Raw genomic sequence first — 24463 nt, forward strand, 5'->3', positions numbered from 1 at the left:
CTGAAAACCTCCCTCCGATTGTGCCTTCGTCTACTTCCCACCCCTATGTCCCAACCAGCTGGGCTCCCACTCAGTCTCTATACAGCATTTTAAGACCCTCTTCTGTGTGAAAGGCACTATATCAATGCAAGTTGCTGCTGCTACTCCAGTAGCAGTAGTATTTTACAGAACATTTCAATATAGAAAAAAATAACTAGCTTAATTAATTTTATATGACATATCTTTTTTTAAAAACAAGAACAATTCCTTCACAATATTCAAGTTGGGTTCAACATTACCTCACTGCTACATTGCTACATTTTGTCAAAAATAAATATTGCTGCTAAACATTTGAAAGTGATTGTGTATATATGCTGGAGACGGGCCCTAATAATCCTTGCATTTGATATAAGCGCCTTTTCACTTTGTTGAGATATCTCAAAGCGCTTCACAAAATATACTGTAAAGTGAATCGACTGGGTATTTTGTCAGCAAAATTTCTTTGGGGGGGTGGATTCGGGAATGGATGTTCAAGGTATAAATGGTGGTTAGTATGATATTGAGAATGGATGGGTGGTACACTTCGCTAATTTTTGGCCCTGCCTTACAAAGTTGAGGGTTTCCAGTATATAACAATCCAACAGCTCACCCAGAAATGAACTTGGCATTTCCCCAAAGATGAAGGGATTTTTATTTTTGGTCAGCAGGGTGTCTGACACATGCGGAAACCAGATGGAGGTAATTTAGGAGAGTTCCAGAGACTAAGTGGCTGAAAGCTCACCGATCAAAGCTGAAATATGAACACCTATTTGTAGTACTGAATTTCAAGGAGAGAATACTGACAAAAACACTGAGAAAATTCGCAAATTAGCGTGTTCTCAGTTTAACCAAATGAAGATATCCTGAACAAAGCAGCAATTCCCTCAATACTACTCAATACTGAGTGCTAGCCAAGAAACTCCCATCCTTCCAGCATGGAAACAGGAATACTAACTACAGTTGAGACAAACTGATACTTTGTGCATCTGTACTCAGGTCCATTAGTAACTGAGATTACTGTTGAAAAGTCTAATTCATTTCATTTAAGGCTAAAAATGCACAAACTTTCATTTAAACCCAATATTCAGAACAACACTTTATCAAAGTATACTATCCCATTGTCAAAACACAACCATGAGGACAAAGTGTTTTTTCTTGGTTCGACAATCTGTTTGGTTGATGTTCAATTATTCACTTCCACAAGTTAATTGTGCTTTTCAGGTTGTTAGTGTACAAAAACCAAGATAAGAATATATCGTTTTAATATCACAGTTAGATAAGTTTGTAGATAAAATATGTGTAATTCTAATTCTTCCCCCTAAATTACCAAGAAATTCTATGGGATGACATAATTCCTCATGTGTTACAAAGACTTATCCTTTTCAGAGTTTAAATCAAATATCTGTCTCACTAACATGAGAATTAAGAAATTTACAGTGAAGCTGTTCATACCTGAATGACAGATCTTATCTGTTCCATTGCCAGTGTCTGTAGTTCACAGTCATCACTTTCTATTCCAAGTTTCAGGGCTGGCAGCAGCAATGATTTGTCCAGCAGCATAGTCCAAATCTGTTTCATACACTGCACAAACATATTAAGCTGTGAGTCAGTAAATGTGAATACTGTGTTAAAAAGTGATATTCAAACTGAGGTATCCATGAGGAAATAAAAACATAATATACTCAATAGTAGGCCACTCAAGTGTAGGAACTCTCAAACTGCAAATATCCAAACACTACTTTTTACTCTTGTAAACTTTTCATTTTCTCAGTTTTTCACCATTTCTGAACTTGTAACTAACTGATCAGAGTACACAAAATGCAAGTATATAAGTTGCATTTGACTTGATTTTCTGAAAAATTAAGGTTAGTTATAATATACAATTTCAAAATTTGCGGACGACACCAAATTGGGGGGAGTAGTTAATACAGAGAAGGATGCAACAAATTACAGCAAGACATTAATAAACTTGCTGAGTGGACATTTAAATGGCAAATGCATTTCAATGCAGAAAAGTACATTTTGGTAGAAGGAATAAGGATGTCATATATATCCTGGAAAATAAAATCTAAATGGGGTAGAGGAGCAAAGGGATCTAGGGGTACACAAACACAATTCATAAAAGTAGCAACCCATGTTAATAAGGCCATTAAAAAAAAGCAAACCAGGCTTAGGGTTCATTTCTAGAGGGATAGAAATGAAAAGCAGGGAAGTTATGGTAAACTTCTATAGAACCTTGGTTAGACCACACTTAGCATACTGTGTGCAGTTCGTGTGCCCACATTAGAGAAGGGATGTAGAAGCACTGATGTAGTGGGTGCAAAGGAGTTCCAACAACAACAAAATTACATTTATAGAATGCCTTTCACATTGGGAGGACGTCCCAAAGCGCTGAACAGTCAGGTGTCAGGGCCCGAGCATGGGGGAGGGGTGGAGTAGGGGTGAGGGAAGGCAGAGAGGTGGAAGGGAGACCAAAGGCACGGTTGAAGAGAAGGGTCTTGAAGGAGGCAAGGGTGGAAGCGAGGCGAAGGGACCGTGGGATGGAGTTCCAGAGTTTCATGAAGACGATCCCAGAACTGAGATACCTATCAGGAAAGGCTGAACATGCTTGGACTCTTTTCTCTTGAAAAGAGGAGGGTAAAGGGTGACCTGATAGAAGTCTTTAAAATGATGAAAGGTTTTGATAGGGTAGACATAAAGAAGTTTCCACTTGTGGGGGAGACCAAAATCAGGGGCCATCAATATAAAATAGTCACATATAGATCAAATAGGGAAGTTAGAAGACATTTTTTCACAGAGAGAGTAGTGGGAATGTGGAACATGCTATACCACAGGGAGTTGTTGAGGCAAATAGCATAGATATATTTAAGGGAAAGCTAGATGGGTACATCAGGGAGAAAGGTTATATTTGAAGGCTTAGTGGAGGAAGGGAAGGAGGAGGCTCATGTGGAGCATAAACACTGGCATAGACCAGTTGGTCCGAATGGCCTGTTTCTGTGCTGTATATTTTAATGTATTCTAATGTATACAAGCTTATAACTAATACACAAGGTTATAAGCAAATGTTACATTCTTCCAAGCAATTCACCAACACTCTACCAGTTCTATATCTTTTCTATCATTACGATTTTAACAAGCACTCATTCATGCCATCCTACCACCCTACAAAGTACTCAAGGAGCTCCGAATATTTGTAAAAAGTGATCTGATTTCATTAACAGCTGTTTTAGATATATTGCAAGGAAAGAGTACAAAGCAATCTCTGCTACAGCATCTGAGTTCTTAGAAATAAAAATATAAATGGCAAATGTTGTCATTCTGAATTAAAACAAATGCAAGAAAGCATGACAATCAGCATCCAAAATAGTCCAAATTACATCCAAAATGCTAACCTGTTTTGCTTTTTCAGATACTGATTCTCAGATGTAGATACCCAGCATTTCAGGTTATTTAGAATTTGTTCTTACTTTGCGACTCCCTCCAAATTATTATCCACACATGTGACTGAATAGCCATTAGAAAAATATGTTAAGAATTAGTAAAACTTGTAAGATTGTTAAGGCTTGTGTTAGTTCTCTCACACATCAATTCCCATATGCAAGACTACAGTGCAATTTACTAATGTATTGCTACCCTGCAGTATTTCCTTGTGATTCAAATGTGAAGGAAGATGGAAATAGTGCACCGCGGAGTAAATTAGAATACATAGCGTTAGCAACAGGAAATCTCCAGGGAACATTAAAAAAACTGTTGAGACTCAATGCCCCTTTGGAAACATTTGAAACTTTTTGAAACAGACTCCTAGTTTCTGGATTGATTCATCCTTGGAGAAAAAAATAGGATGAGAAAATAAGGATGAAAAGGTTTGGAATCATCACATTCTAATTTTTTTGAGTAGCTTTTAGAAAAGATTTTAAATGCTTTACTTTAGATACTGAACTTACTTTTTAGTATTGAAAGGTACCAAGATATACATTGTAAATCAAAAGAATAAATGTGACCTGGAGGATCTCTTTCCTTGACAAGCACACTTCCTTTTAGACAAGGTGCTTCATTGCAAAATGAAATTTCACATTTTACAAAGTGCTCATTGCTGAAAATGGAAGCAAAAAGGAAATAAAATGTCACCCTTGGCATGAAGGATTTTGGTGACATGGATCTTCATTTGTATGTATATAAACTGGAACAGAATGTAATAGTTCCTGAACTTCTGTTCAGCTCAAATATACAACTGAAATCTACGCCAATGTCTGTTGAAGTTTGAAGAGTATTAATAATAGTCCTTACGTTTGGTATAATGCCTTTCACATCAGGAGCACATCCCAAAGCGTTTCACAGGACATACTGTAAAGGGCAGTGACCATGTGTTTTGTGGAAAATATAATTTGTGCAAATAGCCATTAAGTGTATGACTGATTTTATTTGCAGGGTAAAAACTTTCCTCTCCAACTCCACACTCCTCACAAGTTGGTTTTCAAAGTCATGCAGGTGCTCTGGGGGCACCTTCTACTTTCAGTGCTTTGTTCAGCCGCTAGGGGGTATATAAGGGATGTGGCAAATATGCCTCACCTGATTTTCATAGATTATCCTATCCAGCACATGCCCTCTCCCATCCTTACTCTGCTCTACTGGATCTTCATTCTCGCCTTCAACTCTCACAGCCTCAGCCCACCCGACCTCCTACAACCCTACCAGCCCAGTCACTCTCTTCACTCAGTGAACATCAACCTGCTTCATGTCACCTGCCCTACCTGCCCCACTAATGATGGGACGCTGTCAGCTGTTCTGCCCCACTCTCTGGAAAATTATCCCAGAGTCTCCCCAACTCGCTTGCTCCTCACGTTCCAAGCTCACCTCAAGACTTACCACTTTAACTCATCTCTTTTGGTCATCTTTCCCCTCCTTACCCCCCCCACCCAGGTGTTTGAAATACTTTGAGAAAAGAAAATAAAACATGAAAAATCTACATTACCTGAAGTGGTAGCCTGTGCTTTGTCTTGTAAAGAGAACGGCAGATGGCAAGCACTTCGCTTCCCATGGCACCTTTCTGTTCAGTTGAACACTTTGTCAACATGGCAGTTGTAAGCTTAATCCAAGCATTGCCCTCTTCACTTGACCTGTATTGGTGAAGGAGTTTCAGTGAGGAACATAAACTTGACACACTCCAGTAACATTCCACCAGACACACTGAACTGTACAATATTTAAAGTGACATTCTATCCACTATAGTACTGATTTAGTATATTAGAAGCAACTTCTTTATCCATAATGTGGAATTCCCTGCCAGATTCTGTGGTTGAAGCAAGTTCTGAATCTTGTCCTTAACTATTATTACAGGTAACCTGCCTCACCTTTTGATTATCCTATGTGTAAATAAATACTTTCTGGTGTCTGTCCTCAACTTGCTCATTACAACCCTGAACTGTGCCCGCTTGTCCTTCTTACCATTGTGTATATAGGGCTGGTTTATAAGTGATTGGGAATATGGCACTAATGGCCTCATTCCCTCTCCCTCTCGATTATAAATAGCAGGCAAGATATTTGGCCATTTGGGTGGGAAAAGGTTATTTTGAGACATGTTTTCTAGTATGATTTTGCTGGTGATAAAATTTGTGATTTTTACAGCTTATACTAACTAGTCTGAAAGATGCAACTTCTCACACATTTGAGAACAACATTTTTCTTGTATAAACTAATCAGATACTTTATTTTATGAATAATGTATTTTTATCCCTGAAAAGATCAATTTCCCTTTAAATCAAGTTCTTTGTAGCAAAGCAGAAGTTAGAATTAGTTAGTCACAGATAGAATTGACATAATCCTATCCAATGGGAAATCCATGTTGAACATTTAATACTACAAATCTGTGCCACAGTAGGTTAAACAAAATTGCACTGAAGCTTGCATTGCGGAACCTCATTAATAATATAAACCTCAAGAGATATGTTAAAGAATTGCAAAAGTATCTGATGTCAGAAATAATAAATTGTTTTACAGCAGAACACTTCTGGATTGACATGGTGAACTTGAATGTATGGGGAATAGTCATTTAAAATGTGTGTAATATTCAGTGCCTTATTTAATAATGAGGGTAAAAACATGTTGCTAAATAGCAAAGCTGATGCTAATAGTACAGAACGTTTAGCTGTAATTTTAAGATTATTTGGCCTAATTCTGAATTCCCCTAATTGAGAGAAGAGTTGCTCTCTATCGAACTGGTTACTTCTTTTATGTAAAAGGAGTTGAGATAGTGCCACTGTGATATGCTGGCAAAGGGAAGCAGAGCTAAGCCAATACTCTGATCCAATTTCTGAGCCAGCCATGTCCACAGTAATCCAGAGCTTTGTTGTTGATTGTTGATTGACCAGTCTGCCCACTCATCAATCAAACTTTGAGGGGTAGATTTATTTGTTTCGCTCCGGGCAACTCTGCAAGCTGATCAAACAGTGGGAAGCTGATCAGTACTGGTAAGATGCACAATTTTATCTGCTGTAATTCCAGCTCTATCTCGGGGTGTATATTGGGATACCTAATACGATACCAAACTGCACCTATAATATCCATGCATAGAGAAGCGAGTTGTGTTTTCTCTCTCCTCCCACTCCTTTAGAAAGAGATTGCACTCCCTCAAAATAGGAAAGATAAACTCTGCTTCTTTATGTTCTCATTCGACTGAAACTGGAGATCAGCAAAGCATGAGGTTTCCACACTCCTGGCTGACTGATCTTTTATTTTATACATCTCCTCTTCAGCTCTAAGGAAGATAACCCAGATTTACTAAGATTCTCAGCACAGCCTAAGTCTCCTTGGGTCAGTGCATTTCTTCTAAGTTGGGTTCTCAAGTCTACATGAGGCCTGACTGTCTCTCTAATATTTCTTGATCAAGAAGTTCATGAGGCCATGGGAATCTATTTACAGAGTAGGATTCCTCTAGCCGGGGTGATAAGATAGTGTCCCCAAATGGATTTCTTATTTAGGAAATACTACAAAATTGACCATTGACTATATTACTAGCACTGACACTGTGCTATCCAGACTCATCTTTTAAATTTTCTAAATGAAAAACTGTTCTTGTATAAATGTTAATATTTAAAACAATATATTCCGGCATATAAATATGCTTACTTTAATTAGAAATGAAACATTCATATCTTCAATTGTACAATCATTGTGCTTTTTTTTAATAAATGAATCGAATAATTTTTAGTTGATGCAAGTCTGCCCTACAAATTTAAATCCATAAATTTCTACTCAAAAGTTCTTTATTGGTGCTAATAAAACCCCCTAAGTCACAGAAGAGATGAAATGTAGAAATTTTCCTGAGACTCTGTAATAGCTTTTCTCAGATAAATAGGAAGAGAATTATTAAATGCATAATTTACGGTATCTGATATATTGTGTTGTACCAGTTCATTATTTGCAAGATTTACTGAACAGTACTGCTGCAGCTATTGTACGGTCATATACACTGACACTCACATGTCTTTGTACTTCATAGGTGGCCAAGCTTGAAGAAGCAACACCAAATGCTGAAATTCAGTTCCTTGATTACTGGAGTCTAGCAGCTCCAAGAAGAGTCGGTACCGTTTCTCTTCGTTCTCAACAGCACTTATATTAACCTGAAGAGAGCAGAATACGATGGAAAAAAGCTTTAAAAACATTTTAATGCTCTAAGTTGTGTAGCAGCATTTTTATACTATAACACTGAAATATAATTCATTTCACCTTCAGCTCAAACAGGCTGTTTTTCCAAATTAGGTTCAATTGTACTTTGACATCCTGGGCCAGGTTTTCTACCATGAACAATTTCAGACTGATAAACATCTTTTTACTTATTTTGTAAACAAAATTTGGTGTAAAATGCTGGACCACCAAACGGTAAATTCCTGATACATCGTCACTCCAAGGGAAAAGAGCTCAATAACTATCTACGCCTGGAGAACCTACACCAACACCCACCCCACAGTTTTTATGCTATATCCAGTTGTCAAGTACCAGCTAAATAGGTAGGGCATCCAATGAATATTTAACACTTGACATTTCACATTAGGTCTGTCATTGATTTAGATTTTCTGTCACTTCCTTCTGAAGGTTTATGACACACGCTATGCAGCAGAATCAGAGGTCCTGTACTATAAAGGGAATTTATGTCACTTTTTCAGATGCACGAGAATGACAGTAATTTCTGCAGATAGCTCTTTGGAATACGTTAATGAGTTTATCGTTGTGAGGCCCACACTGCCTTCAGATGTTAACACTTGCTTCAATTGTATTTTGGCATCCTTGGTCAGATTTTGTTACAATTACAATTCTGTATTTTCATCATTATCACGTTTTCCCATGTTAGTATGCTCATCGCGAAAGTTTTCTTTGCTTTGGCTTTGCTGCTGAGCGTCTTGGTGACATTTTCCCACAATTATAGTAAGTTTACTTTGATGACAGTCCGATATTTTACTTACGGGGATGTGTAGAAAGCAACTTTACCTATCTTCTATCTATATACTATTAATACAACAATGTCTCTGCTCTTCAAGAAGGATCTCAATAACCAATTGACGTAGAGACATGATTTATACCTCATTGGAAAGGTTTTGCATCTGGGAGTGATATGAGCATATTTGTTTCCGGGTATCTCCTATCGTTCATGAGTTATTTTCAGTTTTTCATTGCAGTTACACCCAGTGGCCGCCGAGTTAAAAGAGGCGCTGTAGCATCGTGCGTCAGAGAGCACCTATGTATATATGTACACATTGCAGTTATACCTGGTGTCTGCGCTGGCTGATCATGGCATTCTGCGTCACAAGAGCACGCACGTGCCCAAGCAGCGAGAACCAAATAAAGAACACAGATGAATCTAAGCCTCGGCAACAACAAAATAAAGGTTTAAAGTGCCGAGTCCTTCCACTGAGTCCTCCAAGATGAGTATAGATATGTAATCTTACATTCCATATTGGATCCAGCTAGTACATTATAAGCGGAATGATGAAATAAAGGGGATTCCCTTATTTACTTTTAGCATGGGCCAGGATATTGACAGCATGGTGACAGAAGCCATGTGATGAAATAAGCCAGTGTTTCATTATCAGGAGTTCACTGTTATGTCATTTATAGAGTTCGCTACAGAAAAGCGAACATTGCATTTTTTATACAGTATATCAAAATCTTTCCATAATGAAAAGGATAATATTAAACATGAAAATATACTCATTTCATAATTGAAATATTGTTTGTGACCTGATATACTTTTTTTTCTAAAAATATGATAAACTATAGCTTCTCACACTTTGGGGTCAACTTTGTAGGATTTCTAGAACTGTAGGATGTACAGTTCTGGTCATCTCAGTGCAAAAATGATATTGGAGAAATCGAGAAGATACAGAGGAGGGCAACGAAAATGATTTGAGGGTATGCAAGGACTGGACTATGAGGAGCAGCTAAGTAAATTGCGCATGTTCACCCTGGAAAAGAGAGAATCGAGAGGCGACATGATTGCTATCTTTAAGATTCTAAAGGGGCCAGACAATATAGATCATGACAGGCTGTTTCAACTTGTTCAGAATAGCAAAACCAGAGGAAACAGCCTGAAATTGAAGGGGGTAAATTCAGAACGCATCTACTCAAATGCTATTTCAGTGAGCGAATAGTGAACCTGTGGAACAGGCTCCCTAGGGAAACGGTTGAAGCAGGAAATGTTAATTCTTTCAAAAACAGATTAGATAGTTTTCTTTTAAGAAATAACATGATGGGATTTAGTACATAAGTAGTCTGGGACATATGTGTACGCGACCGCCAGGAAGGTGGAAGGCAAACTAGACGGACCTTGGTCTTTTCTTCATCTAGCATTTCTTATGTTTTTAAATCAAGAATTTATTGACTGATTTGGGCTGTTTTCCGGTAATTAAAAGTTGCACGTTATTTAGGGATCCACACGTTAAAAACGTATCAATGTCGGAGGCCACTATAATACAAATTTATTTTTATATAGTGCCTTTCATGTCGTGAGCACATCCTAAGGCATTTGACAGTCCTGACTTGGCATCCAAGCTGGGGGTGGAGGTGGGGAGGAGAAAGATGACCTAAGACAGTGTCTGAAGAGGCAGGTCTTGAAAGACATGAGGGAAGGGGTGATTTGGAGGATCTCCAGGATGGAGTTCCAGACAGTGGGGGCAGATAAGATCAAAGCTCAGCTGCTAATGGTAGGATGGGGGACATGCATTTTTTAAAAATGCCAAATTATTCTCTTTATTTCAAAGGACAGCATCTGTGAAAAATACAGTGCTCTCCCAGCCAGCACTGTTTTGGTATCAGCCTAGACACTCAATGTCCCGACACGGGGCTTGAACCCACAACCTTCTGCCTCAGGAGTGATAGTGCTACCAAATGAGCCCAGCTAGCATTTGCCTTTCAGAATCTATATTGCAGCTCATGTCCTCTCCCGCACCAAGCTCCATGAACTGATCAACCCCACCCTTGCCCAGCTCCACTAGCTATCTATCCCTCAGAGGATTGAGTTTATTATCTTTGTCCTCTTTTTAAAGCCCTCTATGGTCTTGCTGCTCCCTACCTCTGTGACCTGTTAACACCATACCAACCTGCCCACTCCCTCCGCTCCATATCCCCTACTCTGCCCATCTGTCTCACTATTGGCGGTCAGGGCCTTCAGCTTTTCTGCCCTCCACCCTCTGGAAATTCATCCCAGAATCCTTCTGCCTCTCTACCCTCCTTCAAGGCTTGTCTCAAGACATTCTTTTTTGATCGTGCCTTCAGCCACTCTCCCACCTCCCTACCCTCAATTCTTCAATTCCAAACCCCAGCTTGGGTGAAACCCTTAACTGTCCAGCGCCTTGAGACTTCCGACGTGAAAGACGCGATATAAATGTAATTTTGTTGTTTTTGTAGATGCACTGGATAGTTGACCTCCAAAAGTGCAATTAACCTCTCAAAAGAACTCTAATGGATTCATAAGGCATTCCTCTTGCATTTAAAAAAAAGTATGCACAGTATTCTTCAGTTTCACAGTTCTTTTCCCCACCACAGATGTTAGATTAACAATGAATAAGTCTATAATTCCCATGTCTCATTCCTGTTTTCACAGTTAATCGATTGAAACAGAAAAAAAGAGGTGAAAAGCCCACATGTCACTTAAAAACAGTAATCGCATAAAACACATCATAAAAGAAAAATTACAGAAGTCACACAATGATGGCTGGAAACTCAGTAAGGAAAATTCCTTCCCTCAGTTGGCTATTCAAGTTGGAAGTTTAACAATGTTACAGTGGGTATTTGTAAATAGTATATTTTTAAACAGAGAAGGCTTATGGAAGAGAAAGGAATGTGGAGCTTATTTTGAATGTGCTCACACCTAGCTGTAGATACGTATATCTTAAAATTGAATTGGATGTTTTGAGTATTTGAGAAGCTTATTACAGAAAGGTTATCAGTCATGGAGAAGGTGCAGTGGAGATTTGCTAGGGTGATACCAGAAATGAAAGATTATAGTTATGTGGAGAGTAAAACTTGAGACTGTCTCTGCTGGCACAGAGAATGTTGGGTTGGGGGGGGCGGGAGTGAATCTGAGGTTTTCAAAATTATGAATCGTTTTGGTACAGACTATAGAGACTGAAGAAATGATAGGATACATAAGAGATCAAGCATAGATACAGTACATAGAGATGGATAGGGTACATAGAGGACTGAGCGTGTATAGGGTACTTGGAGACTGAGCGTGGACAGGGTACAAAAACTATGCATGGATTGAGTATACAAAGAACTGAGTATGGTTAGGGTACCAATGACATTCTCTTCATCTATGATCAGTGCCACTTCTGCCTCCTCATCCTTCTTGACCTCTCTGCCACCTTTGATAATGTTGATCATTCTATTCTTCTTCATTGCCTTTTCTCTCAGCTCCACCTTCACAGTTCTGTCCTGGTTTCATTCTTACCTATCCCAACGGTCTCCACTTCGGATCTGCCAATGGTTTCTTCTCCCTCCTCCACATCATGTTCTCAGGAGTTCATCCCCGGTGCTCACCTCTTTAATATCTACATGCGCCCACTCGGCAATGTTATCTGCAGGAATGGGTCAAGTTCCTTTGATTCCTGGACCACTGCTGCTCTGACCGACATCAAGTCCTGGACGAGAGCCAACTTTCTCCAGTTGGATGCTAACAAGATAAGCTCTTCTGCTTCGCTCCCCTTAGCACCTTCTCACCTCAGACACTGACAGCATCAATCTACATCAATCTACACTCCACCTCACGGAGCCAATGTGGAACCTCAGTGTTGTGTTCCCCTTTCAGCTGTCCTTTAAACCCCACATCCATGCTCTGACCCGTTCGGCTTTTCCCCACCGGGGGAGGTTACTTTCTCTGTGATACATAATCAAGATTCCCTTGTCTAATAATATTTGATATAGCGGTTTTCAAGTCTTCTCGACGTCTCAAAGCGCTTCACAGAACAGACTGTAAGATTAATTGACCGTATATTTGTGGGCGAAACCTGGCAGCTAATTGCACACAGAGGTGCCCCACAAACAGTCGTGGACTGAAAATGACCAATTTATTATTGTTTTGTTTTGGAGGGATTATTATTAGGCGCGTGGAAGTAAGGAAACTTGCCCAAGGTTTCGCCCTGCCTGGAATTGAACCCAGGTATCTCGCTTGCAAGGCGAGTGCTCTAACCACTGAGCTACAGGACTCCACAGGTCTAGCTATTAAAAGATAAATTGAAATATTATGCAAACTCTTTGCTGTGTACATCTTTTCTGGATCAGACACACATGATGATAGGGTGAAATTAGGCAAAATTAGGGATAAGATTTGGCCCATCAAAATATTAAGGCCATGTGGGCCTTGAGCGTGAATTTTAGCTTAAGAAGATCTCTTAGAAATCCCTAATTTCACGATTCTGACTGACAAATGCCACTAACTATACATAGCTCATTTAGTATTTCACCCAATTAATTCTATGTACACATTTCCATTATGAACTACAAGTAACTTAATTCCAATTAGCTGCGCAGATTCAAAATGTTTGTATGCAAGTGCTGAACTCGAGCTTATAATTACTAAAATCAATAGTTGTACAAATTAACATTGCAGTGCTCAAACTGTACTATGCAAGTGAACATACTTCTGTATTTTTAATTTTAATGGCTGTCAGAAGAAAGCAGTTTGCAGAAGCTTTAAATGGAAATGACATTTTCTGGATTCTAATTATGCACGCATCATCTAACTAGAAAATTACAGAACCAAAGGAACTTAGATAAGACCTATCAAGGGAATTGTAACAGCACATTTTCTCCCTCTAGTGGTTGAGGGAAATAATGATAATAATCCTTGCATTTGATATAGCGCTTTTCACGTCTTCTAGACGTCTCAAAGAGCTTCACAGAATAGACTGTAAAGTGAATTGACTGTATATTTTGTGGGCGAAATGCGGCAGCCAATTGCACACAGCAGTGTCTCACATACAGTCGTGGATTGAAGTGACCAATTTATTATTGTTTTTTTGAGGGATTGTTATTAGGCGTGTGGAGACTTGCCCAAGGTTTCATCCTGACGGGAATCGAACCTAGATTTCACGCTTGCAAAGCGAATGGTCTAACCACTGAGCTACAGGACTCAACGTAATCTCCAAAATCTATCGACAAATAAAGACTGAGAGGTTACTGAAAATTGAAGACCTTTTAATTTTTAATTCTGTTAACTATTTATTACAATCTCAGAATCTACAGTGTCTTATGTTTTAAACTGGTGGTTGCCTCAATAAAGAAGGCCTAAATTTTGCACGAGCTAGCTTATCTTCTGGTACTACTGCAATCCATAAAACATATTTATAGTGCCTAGAACTATTTAAATATTAAACTGCCTTTGATGTGCGCACATTCTGAGTCAGAAGATTACATACTCTCACACAAATCTCAGTAACTGGTGTGGGGATGGTCATTAGGTTCTCCCAGATTTGTGCTTCTTCACAAGATACTGTGATAGAAAACAGCAAGCTCTACATTTCATGCCTACACTATTAAGTATGTAAGAAATTGTACAGTGGGAAAAAGCCATTAGGCCCACAGAGCCCATCCTTTTTCTGATAATGTACCCGACACTTATGTTTTAAACACAAAATATTACTCAACCCCTTCTCTTTGCAGAAACACATCATGTTCCCGCATTTATACTGTCCTCCAGTACCAACTCCAGGTCGCTGATGTTTCATCAGCTTGTCTGGCAGACATCAAGGCCTGGATGAGCATAAACTTCCTGCAGCTGAACATGGACAAGATGGAAGCAATACTCCTCGACTCCTGTCAACGTCTCACTCCTGCGGATCTAAACTCCTCAACCTCCCTGGGCTCTCCTTCAGACTCACTGAACCAGTGTCCAACCTAGGCATGAGGTTTGAACTCCAGCAGTCCTTCCTCCCCCACATCCGGTCCCTGATCAGGACCACTTTCTCTGCCACATTGCCCGCCTCCGACTGTACCTTACCCCAAATGCAGCCAAAACTCTTGTGAATGCGTTTGTCACCTCCCACCTGGATTACTCCAACGCATTCCTTGCTGGTCTCCCCAGCTCCACCATTCAAAAAATCCAGAAATCTGCCGCCCACACTGACCCGAACCAAGCTCCGTACCCACATCTCACCAGTTCTGAGCTCCACTGGCTTCCTATCACCGAACAGATCGACTTCAAGATCCTCATCGTCACACTCGTGTTCAAATCCATTCACTCCCTGGCATCTCCCTATCTCTCTGACCTCCTCAATCCATCACCCGGCACCAGCCTCCTGCTCGCCCCTTGTACCCTCCACCCCACCATCGGAGTTCGTGGCTTCAGCCACTACACTCCAAAATTCTGGAACACTCCCCCTCAATCCCCCTGCCTTGCCCCCGCTCTCTCCTCTTTCAAGTCCCGGCTGAAACCTTTCCTCTTCGACCGTGCTTATGGACACCTCCCACCTCCTGCCGGAGCCTTAACAGGTTCCGCCACTGTTAAGCGCTCTGAGATGCTACCCTGTGTGGAGGGCGTTATATAAGTGCAAGTTGTTGTTTCTGTCTGCTTCAACAGCTTTGATTGGTAAGTTATTTCACAATCTACTACCCATTTTGCAAAAAAAAGAGGTTTCAAGTCAGTTGCCAGACTACGCATCAAAGAAAAATATTAAAAATAATATGAATAGTAAAAATAACAATGCTCTCCGTGGAAGTAAAACACTTCTGAAGACAAACTCACCCTTCTGGCAAAAAGCAAGCTTTGGTACAGTATCAATTACAACAACAACAACTTTAATTTATTCAGCGCTCTTCATAATGTTCATGGGAAAGCCAAGACTCCCTGAATCATGTTTTGAGGAAGAATGAAAAGGGATTTTCGTTTATGAGCTTTTGCAAAAGAGTTGAGTGCAGGCGCTAAGCTTGGAGACTGTAGGTGGAGATGGTTTGCTGATTTGACATCTTAGATAAATAGTTTTATGGCTGAATGTATAAAGATCTGTGCTGGAATAGAGGACAGATAATTAAAGCATGAGGTGACAGATACATATTTTTTCAAAAATGGATTTAGCAGATTGTAAGAAGGGAAATTGTGCATTAAGGACACCAATTCTGTAGTTCATTACTCACTGCCATGAGCTTGATTCACAATTGCAGTATGAAGATAACCTAAATGAATACTTGCATACAAATTCAAAGAGTAACAAAAGCAAAAAAGGAATGAATGTACATTGTTATCTATGATGTTCTTGATATTAGCATATCTTTCACTGTGGGGTGAAAGAGAGAGGAGTAGAGAGCTGACAGGCCATATTACATTATATACTGACTCAGAAAATACTGAAAGAAAGCTTACATTTAAAGCACCTTATTAAGTCAAAACATTAAGTCTTACATGTATAGCCAGATTCAGATGGTAACACTCTTGCCTGTGAGACAGGAGGTTGTGGGTTTAAGTTCCAAATTGGGATTTGGAACTCATATTATCTAAACTAACACCCCAAAACAGTGCTGGGAGTGTGCTGCAATGGGGTGCTTGCTCACTGATATCTCGTCTCTATTCTCATGCCTGTCCTTCTGCACTGAATACCTGCTCATTATGGGTGATTTCATCCGCCACTTTAACTCCCCTTTTTCAAGGCCCGCCTGAAAACCTTCCTTTTCAACACGGCTCGGAGTCAGGCTCCGCCACTGTTAACTGCTCTGAGATGCTACCCTGTATAGAACATGCTATCCAAGTGCAAGTTGTTATTGCATTATTGGAGGAGCTTTGGATGAGATGTTAAACCACATCTGCCTGTTCAGGTGGATATTAAAGATCCCATGGCACCATTCGAAAAGAGAAGGGAGTTTCTCCGATTGTCCTGGTCAACAATCCCCCTCACCAAATCGATCATTTGCTTAATGGTTGTTGCATTCATCTGCAAAAATACACAATCATTACACTTGATAGTGAAGCCCTTTGGGATGTCTTCCCAATGTGAAAGGCAGTATATCAAATGTAAGGATTATTATTATGTTCTTTATGAAAGGCTGTATAACTATTTGAAGGGAAATAATACACCTACTTGCACTAGAAACGCCTTATAAATGTGAAGAAACATGAAGGCAATGACCAATTAATTTGGAGGTTTGCTGTGAGAGACCTGAGTTCAATTCCCGGCAGGACGAAACCTTGGGCAAGTTTCCTTACTCCACACGCCTAATAATAATCCCTCCAAAAAAACAAAACACTAATAAATTGGACATTTTCAATCCATGACTGTCTGTGGGACATTGCTGTGTGCAATTGGCTGCCGGGTTCGCCCACAAATATACAGTCAATTCACTTTACAGTATATTCTGTGAAGCGCTTTGGGACGTCTAGAAGACGTGAAAAGTGCTATATCAAATGCAAGGATTATTATTATTATTACTGTACGAAACTCCTTTCTCCTTCGAATAGCGGTATCTTTAACATCTATTTACACCTGGCAGACAGGTCATCAGTTTAATATCTCATCTAAAAGGCAGCAGCTCTGATGATGCAATGCTCCTCCTGTATTGATTTGGATTATCTATGTAGTTACAAGTTGAAATTTCAACATGTGGTTTGAACCCACAACGTTCTGAACCTAGAGGGAAGAGTTTTACTAATTGATCCAAGTTGCTCAAATCTAGTGTATATGGACAGTTTGTTAAAAAGTAATTCAGATCAAAACAAGTGACATTTTATGAGTCAATGAGTTTCATTTCAATGAAAAAGTATGAAGCAAAAATCACAGCCCAAGCAGAATCCTGATATAACCAAAGTGCACTTTTGGGAAAAAGAATCTGACTTTCCAGATTCAATATTGCAAATTGCATTTTTCTGCAACACAACAGAGAATGGTTTAGGACAGTTGGCAGAGTTGCGCTTGTGAATATAAAACTTATATACGTTGGTTTTAAAGCAGAGTTGAGTATCCTTTATAATCAGTTTAAAAACAATTATGACCAGAATATCATAGAATTTACCTCCACAGTAATCATACCTCAGAAATGCAATACTGTGACATTCTCAGAACAGACAATAATGTGGTCCTATATAAAAATACCCCGGAAGAACAAAAGCAACATTCTTCCTAGTTAGTGGGCAGTATAAATCTGCCCACTTGTTCAATCTCAAACTAGAACAGATATCACACCCAGGAATATAAATGAAACATAACCCTTTCAAATTAAACTAAAATACATTGGGTCATATCTTTTCATAATACTCAAAGATAAGATCACAGCCTTCTGCTTTAAATGTCTATTATATAACTAAATTACCATGGCAATGCACTGCTGGGTATCTTCAAAAACATATTATTTCAATAAAGCATGTATTTATACACAATGCACAATAAATAAAGATAATGATATACCTGTCTGTCAGGCCAGCATGCTTTCAAAACAGCCTGAGTTCTGAAGAGGACAAGCAATTTGCTGTCCTCATCACCAAGGTGAAATGCCTGCTCAAGAATCTGCAGTACATAAATGCGAGGTTTTACAGGCAAATCTGCATCCCCACAGAAAGGTCTCAGCCATGATAAGAGATCATCTGATGATACCAGCCTTCCCCTAAAAACATGAAAAAACAAGTGAAATTTAGTTTGTTTTAAACAAAAGTAAAATATCCGTTTGGTGTATTTTTACCTACAACACAGTATAAATGTAAAGGTTATTATTACTTACCCATCCTCAACATCAGAATGCACTGATGTGACAATACTTTCTAGAATTTGAAGTGGATCTTTTTCTGATGGTATATCTGTACTGCCATCACTGTTATAAAATAAAGCAAACATGATAAGTGACTTGAATTAGCCGTTTGTTATATCCATTTATTACAATTTATCAGCTAAAAGTCTGATTGATCCCATTGAGTGAGCAGGAGTCCTTGCTAATTTTATGAAACTGTTCTGTGACACTAATCCAAGGGACTTGTTCTCAAAACCTTACGTTGTCTATGTTTACCAGCTTTCCGTATATGATTCATTTACCTACCTTCAGAATTTAGTGGATTCTAATTTGCGAAAGTTTCAAATTAATTTGTAACTAGCCAGTACTGCAGGCAGACAGATTTGTTGGAGGCCAACATGCTGGAGGTCTGCTCCAACACCAATCATAGTTCTAACTCTGTGAAGCTGAACTGTGGCCAAATGAGACTCCTGCTGTCTGGCAAGAGATAAGTATTTGAACGGTTCTGGGCAAGTTCCATCAACAAAATTGACTCAGGTTTATTAAATTCAGACATTAAAGGATTCTTGCGGGAAATTCAGTGGGTTAGCTGGATGCACCAATGATCTTTTTTGCCTGAATTTGTTATAACATTACTTTGCTCTATTGCAATCATCCTTAAAGAGTAAATCAACAACAGCAACAAAATTACATTTATAGAATGCCTTTCATGTCAGGAGGACAGTAAGGTGTCGGGGCGAGGGAAGGCAGAGAGGTGGGAGGGTGACTGAAGGTATGATTGAAGAGGAGTGTCTTGAGACCGGCCTTCAAGTAGGCAAGTGGAGGAAGTGAGGCGAAGGGACCGTGGGATGGAGTTCCAGCGTGTGGGGGCAGAGAGGCTGAAAGCCCGGTCGCCGATGGTAGGGCGGGAGACATGGAGCAGGCCGGAGCCCGATGAACGGAGGGAGCGGGCAGGTCAGTAGGGAGTCAGCAGGTCAGATAGGTAGGAGGGGGAAAGGCCATGGATGGCCTTAAAGGTGAGGACAAGGATCTTGAACTCGATCCTCTGGAGGATAGGGAGCCAGTGGAGTCGGGCGAGAGTGGGAGTGATGAGGTCACGGAGCCTGGTGCATGAGAGTACACGAGCTGCAAAGTTTTGGATGATCTGTGGCTTGTGAAGGGAAGAGTTGGGAAGGTCGAAGAGGAGGGAGTTCCCGTAATCGGGCCTTGAGGTGATGAATGCGTGGATGAGGGTTTCGGTAGCCTGAGGGGTGAGGCAGTGGCAGAGTCTGGCAATGTTGTGGAGGTGGTAGTAGGCAGTGCCGGTTGTGGTGCGGATGTGGGGGAGAAAGGACAGTTCAGGGTCAAACAAGATACCCAGGTTCCTGACTGGCTTAGTGAGGCTGATGCTGCCAGCGCCTGAGGTGCGAAGACGCAGGCGCGAGCCAATCAGGAGGGCTTTTCTTTTAAAAACAAAAGAATTGGCATTGTACAATAATTTTAAACTAATCCAGAATCCTTGTATATGCAACCTGACAGAGCACCTACCTTAACGTATTTATAACTCTTTGTACAGCATCTTGTACGACTGCCTTAGAGGATACACTTTGAGATTCTACAGCCACAGCCAGCATCTGTTGCATGATATTAAGAGCCTGTCCATCCAGCACCATAGTCACTGCCAGTTCATGTAGCTTACTTCTCTCCGATCTCGACAGGTCATACAAACGGTAATAGTTTGAGAATTGGTCCTAAAAATAAAAGTTTTTTTAAAAAACATTTTTATTTAATAATCATTAATCAGAGGAACAAGAAACCAACAATCAAACAAGCATCAAATCTAAAGAGAAGCTACAAGTCATTTCTACTAAAAACAAACTGGGCTTTATATGTAGAATATGCTTCTCTGAGACTTTTCCCTATAATCCTGGACAACAATTCATCAGATAAAATTGGTTGTTCACTTCAGTTGCTTGTAGGACATTGCTGTGTGCAAACTGACTGTTGTGTTTGACCTACAAATACAGTCACTATACTATGCTTTCCAGTAAATCTTGTGAACCACCTTTATGATATTTTGATGTAATCATAAGACATTATATCAAATGCAAGGATATTTCCCTTATTGTACAATTTTTGGAACTATATAAACTGGAATGGCACCAGATTCAATTTCTATGTTCTATGCTGAGTTAGGAATGAAGGTTTACAGTTAGGAACAGAGTCAGGATTCCTCAACCTAATCACTATTTAGTCACCATGGCTGGAATTGTGCGTATAGACTATGTGAATACAGGATCAAGCTCAGCAGGGATGCTCCACCACAGTCAATCACAGTCTACTTGCAATTCAGGCCACTTAAAATGAAAGGAACCTCTGAAACTATATGCTACAGTGATTATCCTGCTTATATTGGGATGCATTACATCTTTACAAATGTAATTTTGTATTGTATGTTAACAGTGAGCAGCAAATAATTTGGCAATTCCAGAAAGAAGGGCTATGCAAAATTTATCAGTGCAAAGACTCAACAAGATTATTATTATCCAATCATAGCACACAAACAATGTTTAAAAAGTACCTTCAGTTAAATTTCTATGATAAATGGTTCTAACAGGTGGTATGGAAACTACAGCTCTATACGGGAGCAGAGCAGCCCTACATGTTGGCCAGTTCTGTGCAGTGGACATGTGACTAATTGGTAATTGGATTACAGTGTCAAAGCTCATTTTATTTTTAAAAATTCAGAGGTGCGAGATAATACTTTGTTTGCCTGAGCTGAAAACCAATTAGGAACTGGGCTGACTAATTAGGATTTTTATCATCCAAATGGGGATTCCAGTTTCTTTTAGAGCATGCGGGTTGATAGTATTTGCAGAAATTGTAAAACTCAATATACAGTTGAACCCCATTATGCTGTGTATACTGTACATCCGCAAACAACACTGAATCCGCAGGTGTAACAGAAGTGCTCTGGCACATAGTGCGTAGGAAAGTTCTCCAGGAGTTCCAGCAATCACAGAAGTGATTAATTGCTGGCTTTCAGTGTGCAAGCGCAGTGAGGCCAATGACATCAGCGGCAAAGTCATTGGCGACCTGCCGGCGCACTGTACCACGGCCCATAACTCGGGTCTGATTTTATGTACCCAAACCACTGTGTTATAATAAGGTCTGGCTGTAAAATGAAGAGCTATCAGGTATGATCAATATTTCATTCATGGTAATGAGCGTGCTCTCCCATTTAAGAGATATCAGGTCAGTCCACTTGGGGGATGCTAATCACATCCCAGCATTTCAAGGTTCTCTACCATACTAACAATCACAAATACATAGGTTATACCTGAAGCACAGTGTATTTTGTCTTACTCACCTGTGAACTAAACAGTATTCAATAGTTTAGCATGCAGTAACATGAACACAGCCTCTAAGTCTCTCCCATACCAACTCCCCCGGCCCACCCCACCAAACAAGCATTATTGGACAAAGATGCAAGTTTAGTGACATCACATTAAATTCATATTTTTGCTCTAGAGGCCTGCTTCATAATTAAATTGACCTTGCTCTAGGCACGTCAAGTAGAATCCTGCATCATTCCAGCATGGCAGAACTATTCTGCTAGAAAATGCAAACTGAATATTTTAAAAACTGCAAAGTCTAAAAGACAACATAAACTGATCTGGGTTGCACTTTAAACATATTAAAAAATTTTCACTGAATCGATATTGGGATTTAAGTAGTTATTCCTCGAGCGCTAAAGCATAGACAAAGACAAACTGTGCCCAGAGAGAACCTGGTGCAATAGCTAACAAGTAGTTTTAGATAATACTGGATCTTATATTTCTATAATCCCAAAGTGTCTCCAGCCAAGTGACTGATTAATTACCTCTTAACCAATGACCATTAACCAGTCCTAAAACCAAGTTCTGACGGGCACAATCTAAGTATTGTATTTTTCAAATACACTTCTACACCTTTCATCTAAAAAAGGGGAGAAAAGCCTGATGAATAATTTAACTTTAAAATGTTAAGTTGCCTGTCAAAGGGCCTTTAGAAGAAACTATTAATTTGCACCCTGCAATAAGGCTGATATGAATTTTTTTGACTTCTAAATACTGTGAAATAATAGGGTTCTAGCATAGTATAAATCGGTTTAACAGACCATTTATTTTTCTGTGAAAAGGTTAGAATGAGGGATTTGGAGATAACCAAAATGGGATGAACTTGTTAGGACAACTGATATATTTTAAGTGCTCTGAGATGCTACCTAAGCGCTTCACGTTGATACCCAGAGTGAAGGGCATGATATACGTGAAAGTTGTTGTTATATCCATCTTCTACAATTTCCTATGCTCCAAATCGAGAAAAACCACATCACAATACCATTGTGCATTTTGTATTCACAAAAGCATATTGCCAGCATTTTTTAAGGCTGGTAATATTCCTATTTAATTAGTCTTTAGTGTTAAATTATGAGCAGCCTTATGTTGTGGACTTGGATCTAGCACTCACTCCACGACTGTTTGTGGGACATTGCTGTGAGCAAATTGGTTGCCACATTTGCCCACAAAATACATAGTCAAAATACCAGATAACAATATATCTTGTGAAGCACTTGAGACGTCTTGATATTTGACAATGCGAGGATTACTATAACAACCATACTGTCCTTGACTTTAGTATATTTCTTCTGCAAGCTAAATACGTTAAAAGTTTTTTCTCTGATGTCATGTTCTCTGACTAACTTTGACATTTGCTTTGACTGTTCCTTTTGTACACTAGTATGGGGAATTAAAGTCCTCATCTCCGATATTCTAGCTATTGAGCTCAATAATGAATGAAGTCATCCTTCCTCACACTATCATATTAGACAAATTCACAAAACCATTTTATTTGGAATGTAGAAATATTATCAAGGGAATCAGAAAACTAACTCAATAGATTCAATGGTTTCATCCACAAAATATACAGTCAATTCACTTTACAGCATGTTCTTTGAAACGCTTTGAGATGTCTCAATGACAAGATAAGGCGCTATAGCAAATGCAAGGATTATTATTACTATAATAGTACCATATAGTGATGCATGATGGTGCTAATGGCAGATGAGTGGCACCAAAACTACATAAGGATGAGATTAAATTGGTTTAAGAATACGTATTGTATTAAAATGAGTAAGAATGTGTGAGGATTAACTTTTCTACTCTTAATCCAAATGAGATTCATGTTATAGGGAGACCTCATGACCAATATCATCAAGAAGTATGTGGAGATCTGCTAATTTAAATCAGCAGACAGAGAACCCAAAATCCAGGATTCCTTTCACTATTACTATCACCAGAATTGAGCACATTTTTAATACTTAAACAATTATAGAACAATATAGAGGCCTTCATGTGGGGCAGTGTCCCAATTGGTCCTGGCCTTTCCAGGGTTAGGAAGGGAAAGTACGTGGAGTCCTGTAGCTCAGTGGTTAGAGCACTCGCTTTGCAAGTGAGAGACCTGAGTTCAATTCCAGGCAGAGGGCGAAACCTTGGGCAAGTTTCCTTACTCCACACAGAGCCTAATAATAATCCCTCCAAAACCAAAAACAATAATATATTGGTCATTTTCAATCTACGACTGTTTGTGGGACATTGCTGTGCGCAATTGGCTGCTGCGTTCGCCCACAAATATACAGTCAATTCACTTTACAGTATGTTCTGTGAAGCGCTTTGGGACGTCCTCTCAACGTGAAAAGCGCTATATCTAATGCAAGCATTATTATTATTATTAAAGTACAGCTGGGCTTACTGCTCTTGGATCATCTTCATCTTCATAGTGGAGTCCTGTAGCTCAGTGGTTAGAGCACTCGCTTTGCAAGTGAGAGACCGGAGTTCAATTCCAGACAGGGCAAGACCTTGGGCAAGTTTCCTTACTCCACACGCCTAATAATAATCCCTCCAAAACCAAAAATAATAATAAATTGGGCATTTTCGATCCACGACTGTTTGTGGGACACTGCTGTGCGCAATTGGCTGCCGCGTTCGCCCACAAATATACAGTCAATTCAGTTTGCAGTATATTTTGTGAAGCGCTTTGGGACATCCTCCTGACGTGAAAAGCGCTATATCAAATGCAAGGATTATTATTATTATTATCATCCTCTACTGTTTGTGTGTGTGTTTGGCAGCTGGATGAGATAAGATTAGGCTAGTCTGTGACGCTCTCCACATTAAAGTGGCCTGCCAACACTCACTGCTAAGGCTCACACATGAACAATGACTTCTTC

General features: G+C 39.6%; 1 protein-coding gene across 1 annotated transcript in view; it reads right to left on the minus strand.

Annotated features, from left to right (window-relative positions):
- The window catches only part of nbas (NBAS subunit of NRZ tethering complex), a 122699-nt gene that overhangs the window by 3080 nt on the left and 95156 nt on the right, over nt 1-24463 (minus strand). The window contains exons 45-50 of the mRNA XM_042332778.1: nt 19744-19946; nt 18211-18300; nt 17901-18096; nt 7498-7637; nt 4991-5135; nt 1471-1599 (exon numbers count right to left, since the gene is read on the minus strand). Coding sequence (XP_042188712.1) covers nt 1471-1599; nt 4991-5135; nt 7498-7637; nt 17901-18096; nt 18211-18300; nt 19744-19946 — 903 coding nt within the window. The remainder of the gene's footprint in view (nt 1-1470; nt 1600-4990; nt 5136-7497; nt 7638-17900; nt 18097-18210; nt 18301-19743; nt 19947-24463) is intronic.

This window comes from Callorhinchus milii, unplaced genomic scaffold (assembly GCF_018977255.1).
Source record: "Callorhinchus milii isolate IMCB2004 unplaced genomic scaffold, IMCB_Cmil_1.0 Scaffold3, whole genome shotgun sequence".
NCBI lineage: Eukaryota > Metazoa > Chordata > Chondrichthyes > Chimaeriformes > Callorhinchidae > Callorhinchus > Callorhinchus milii.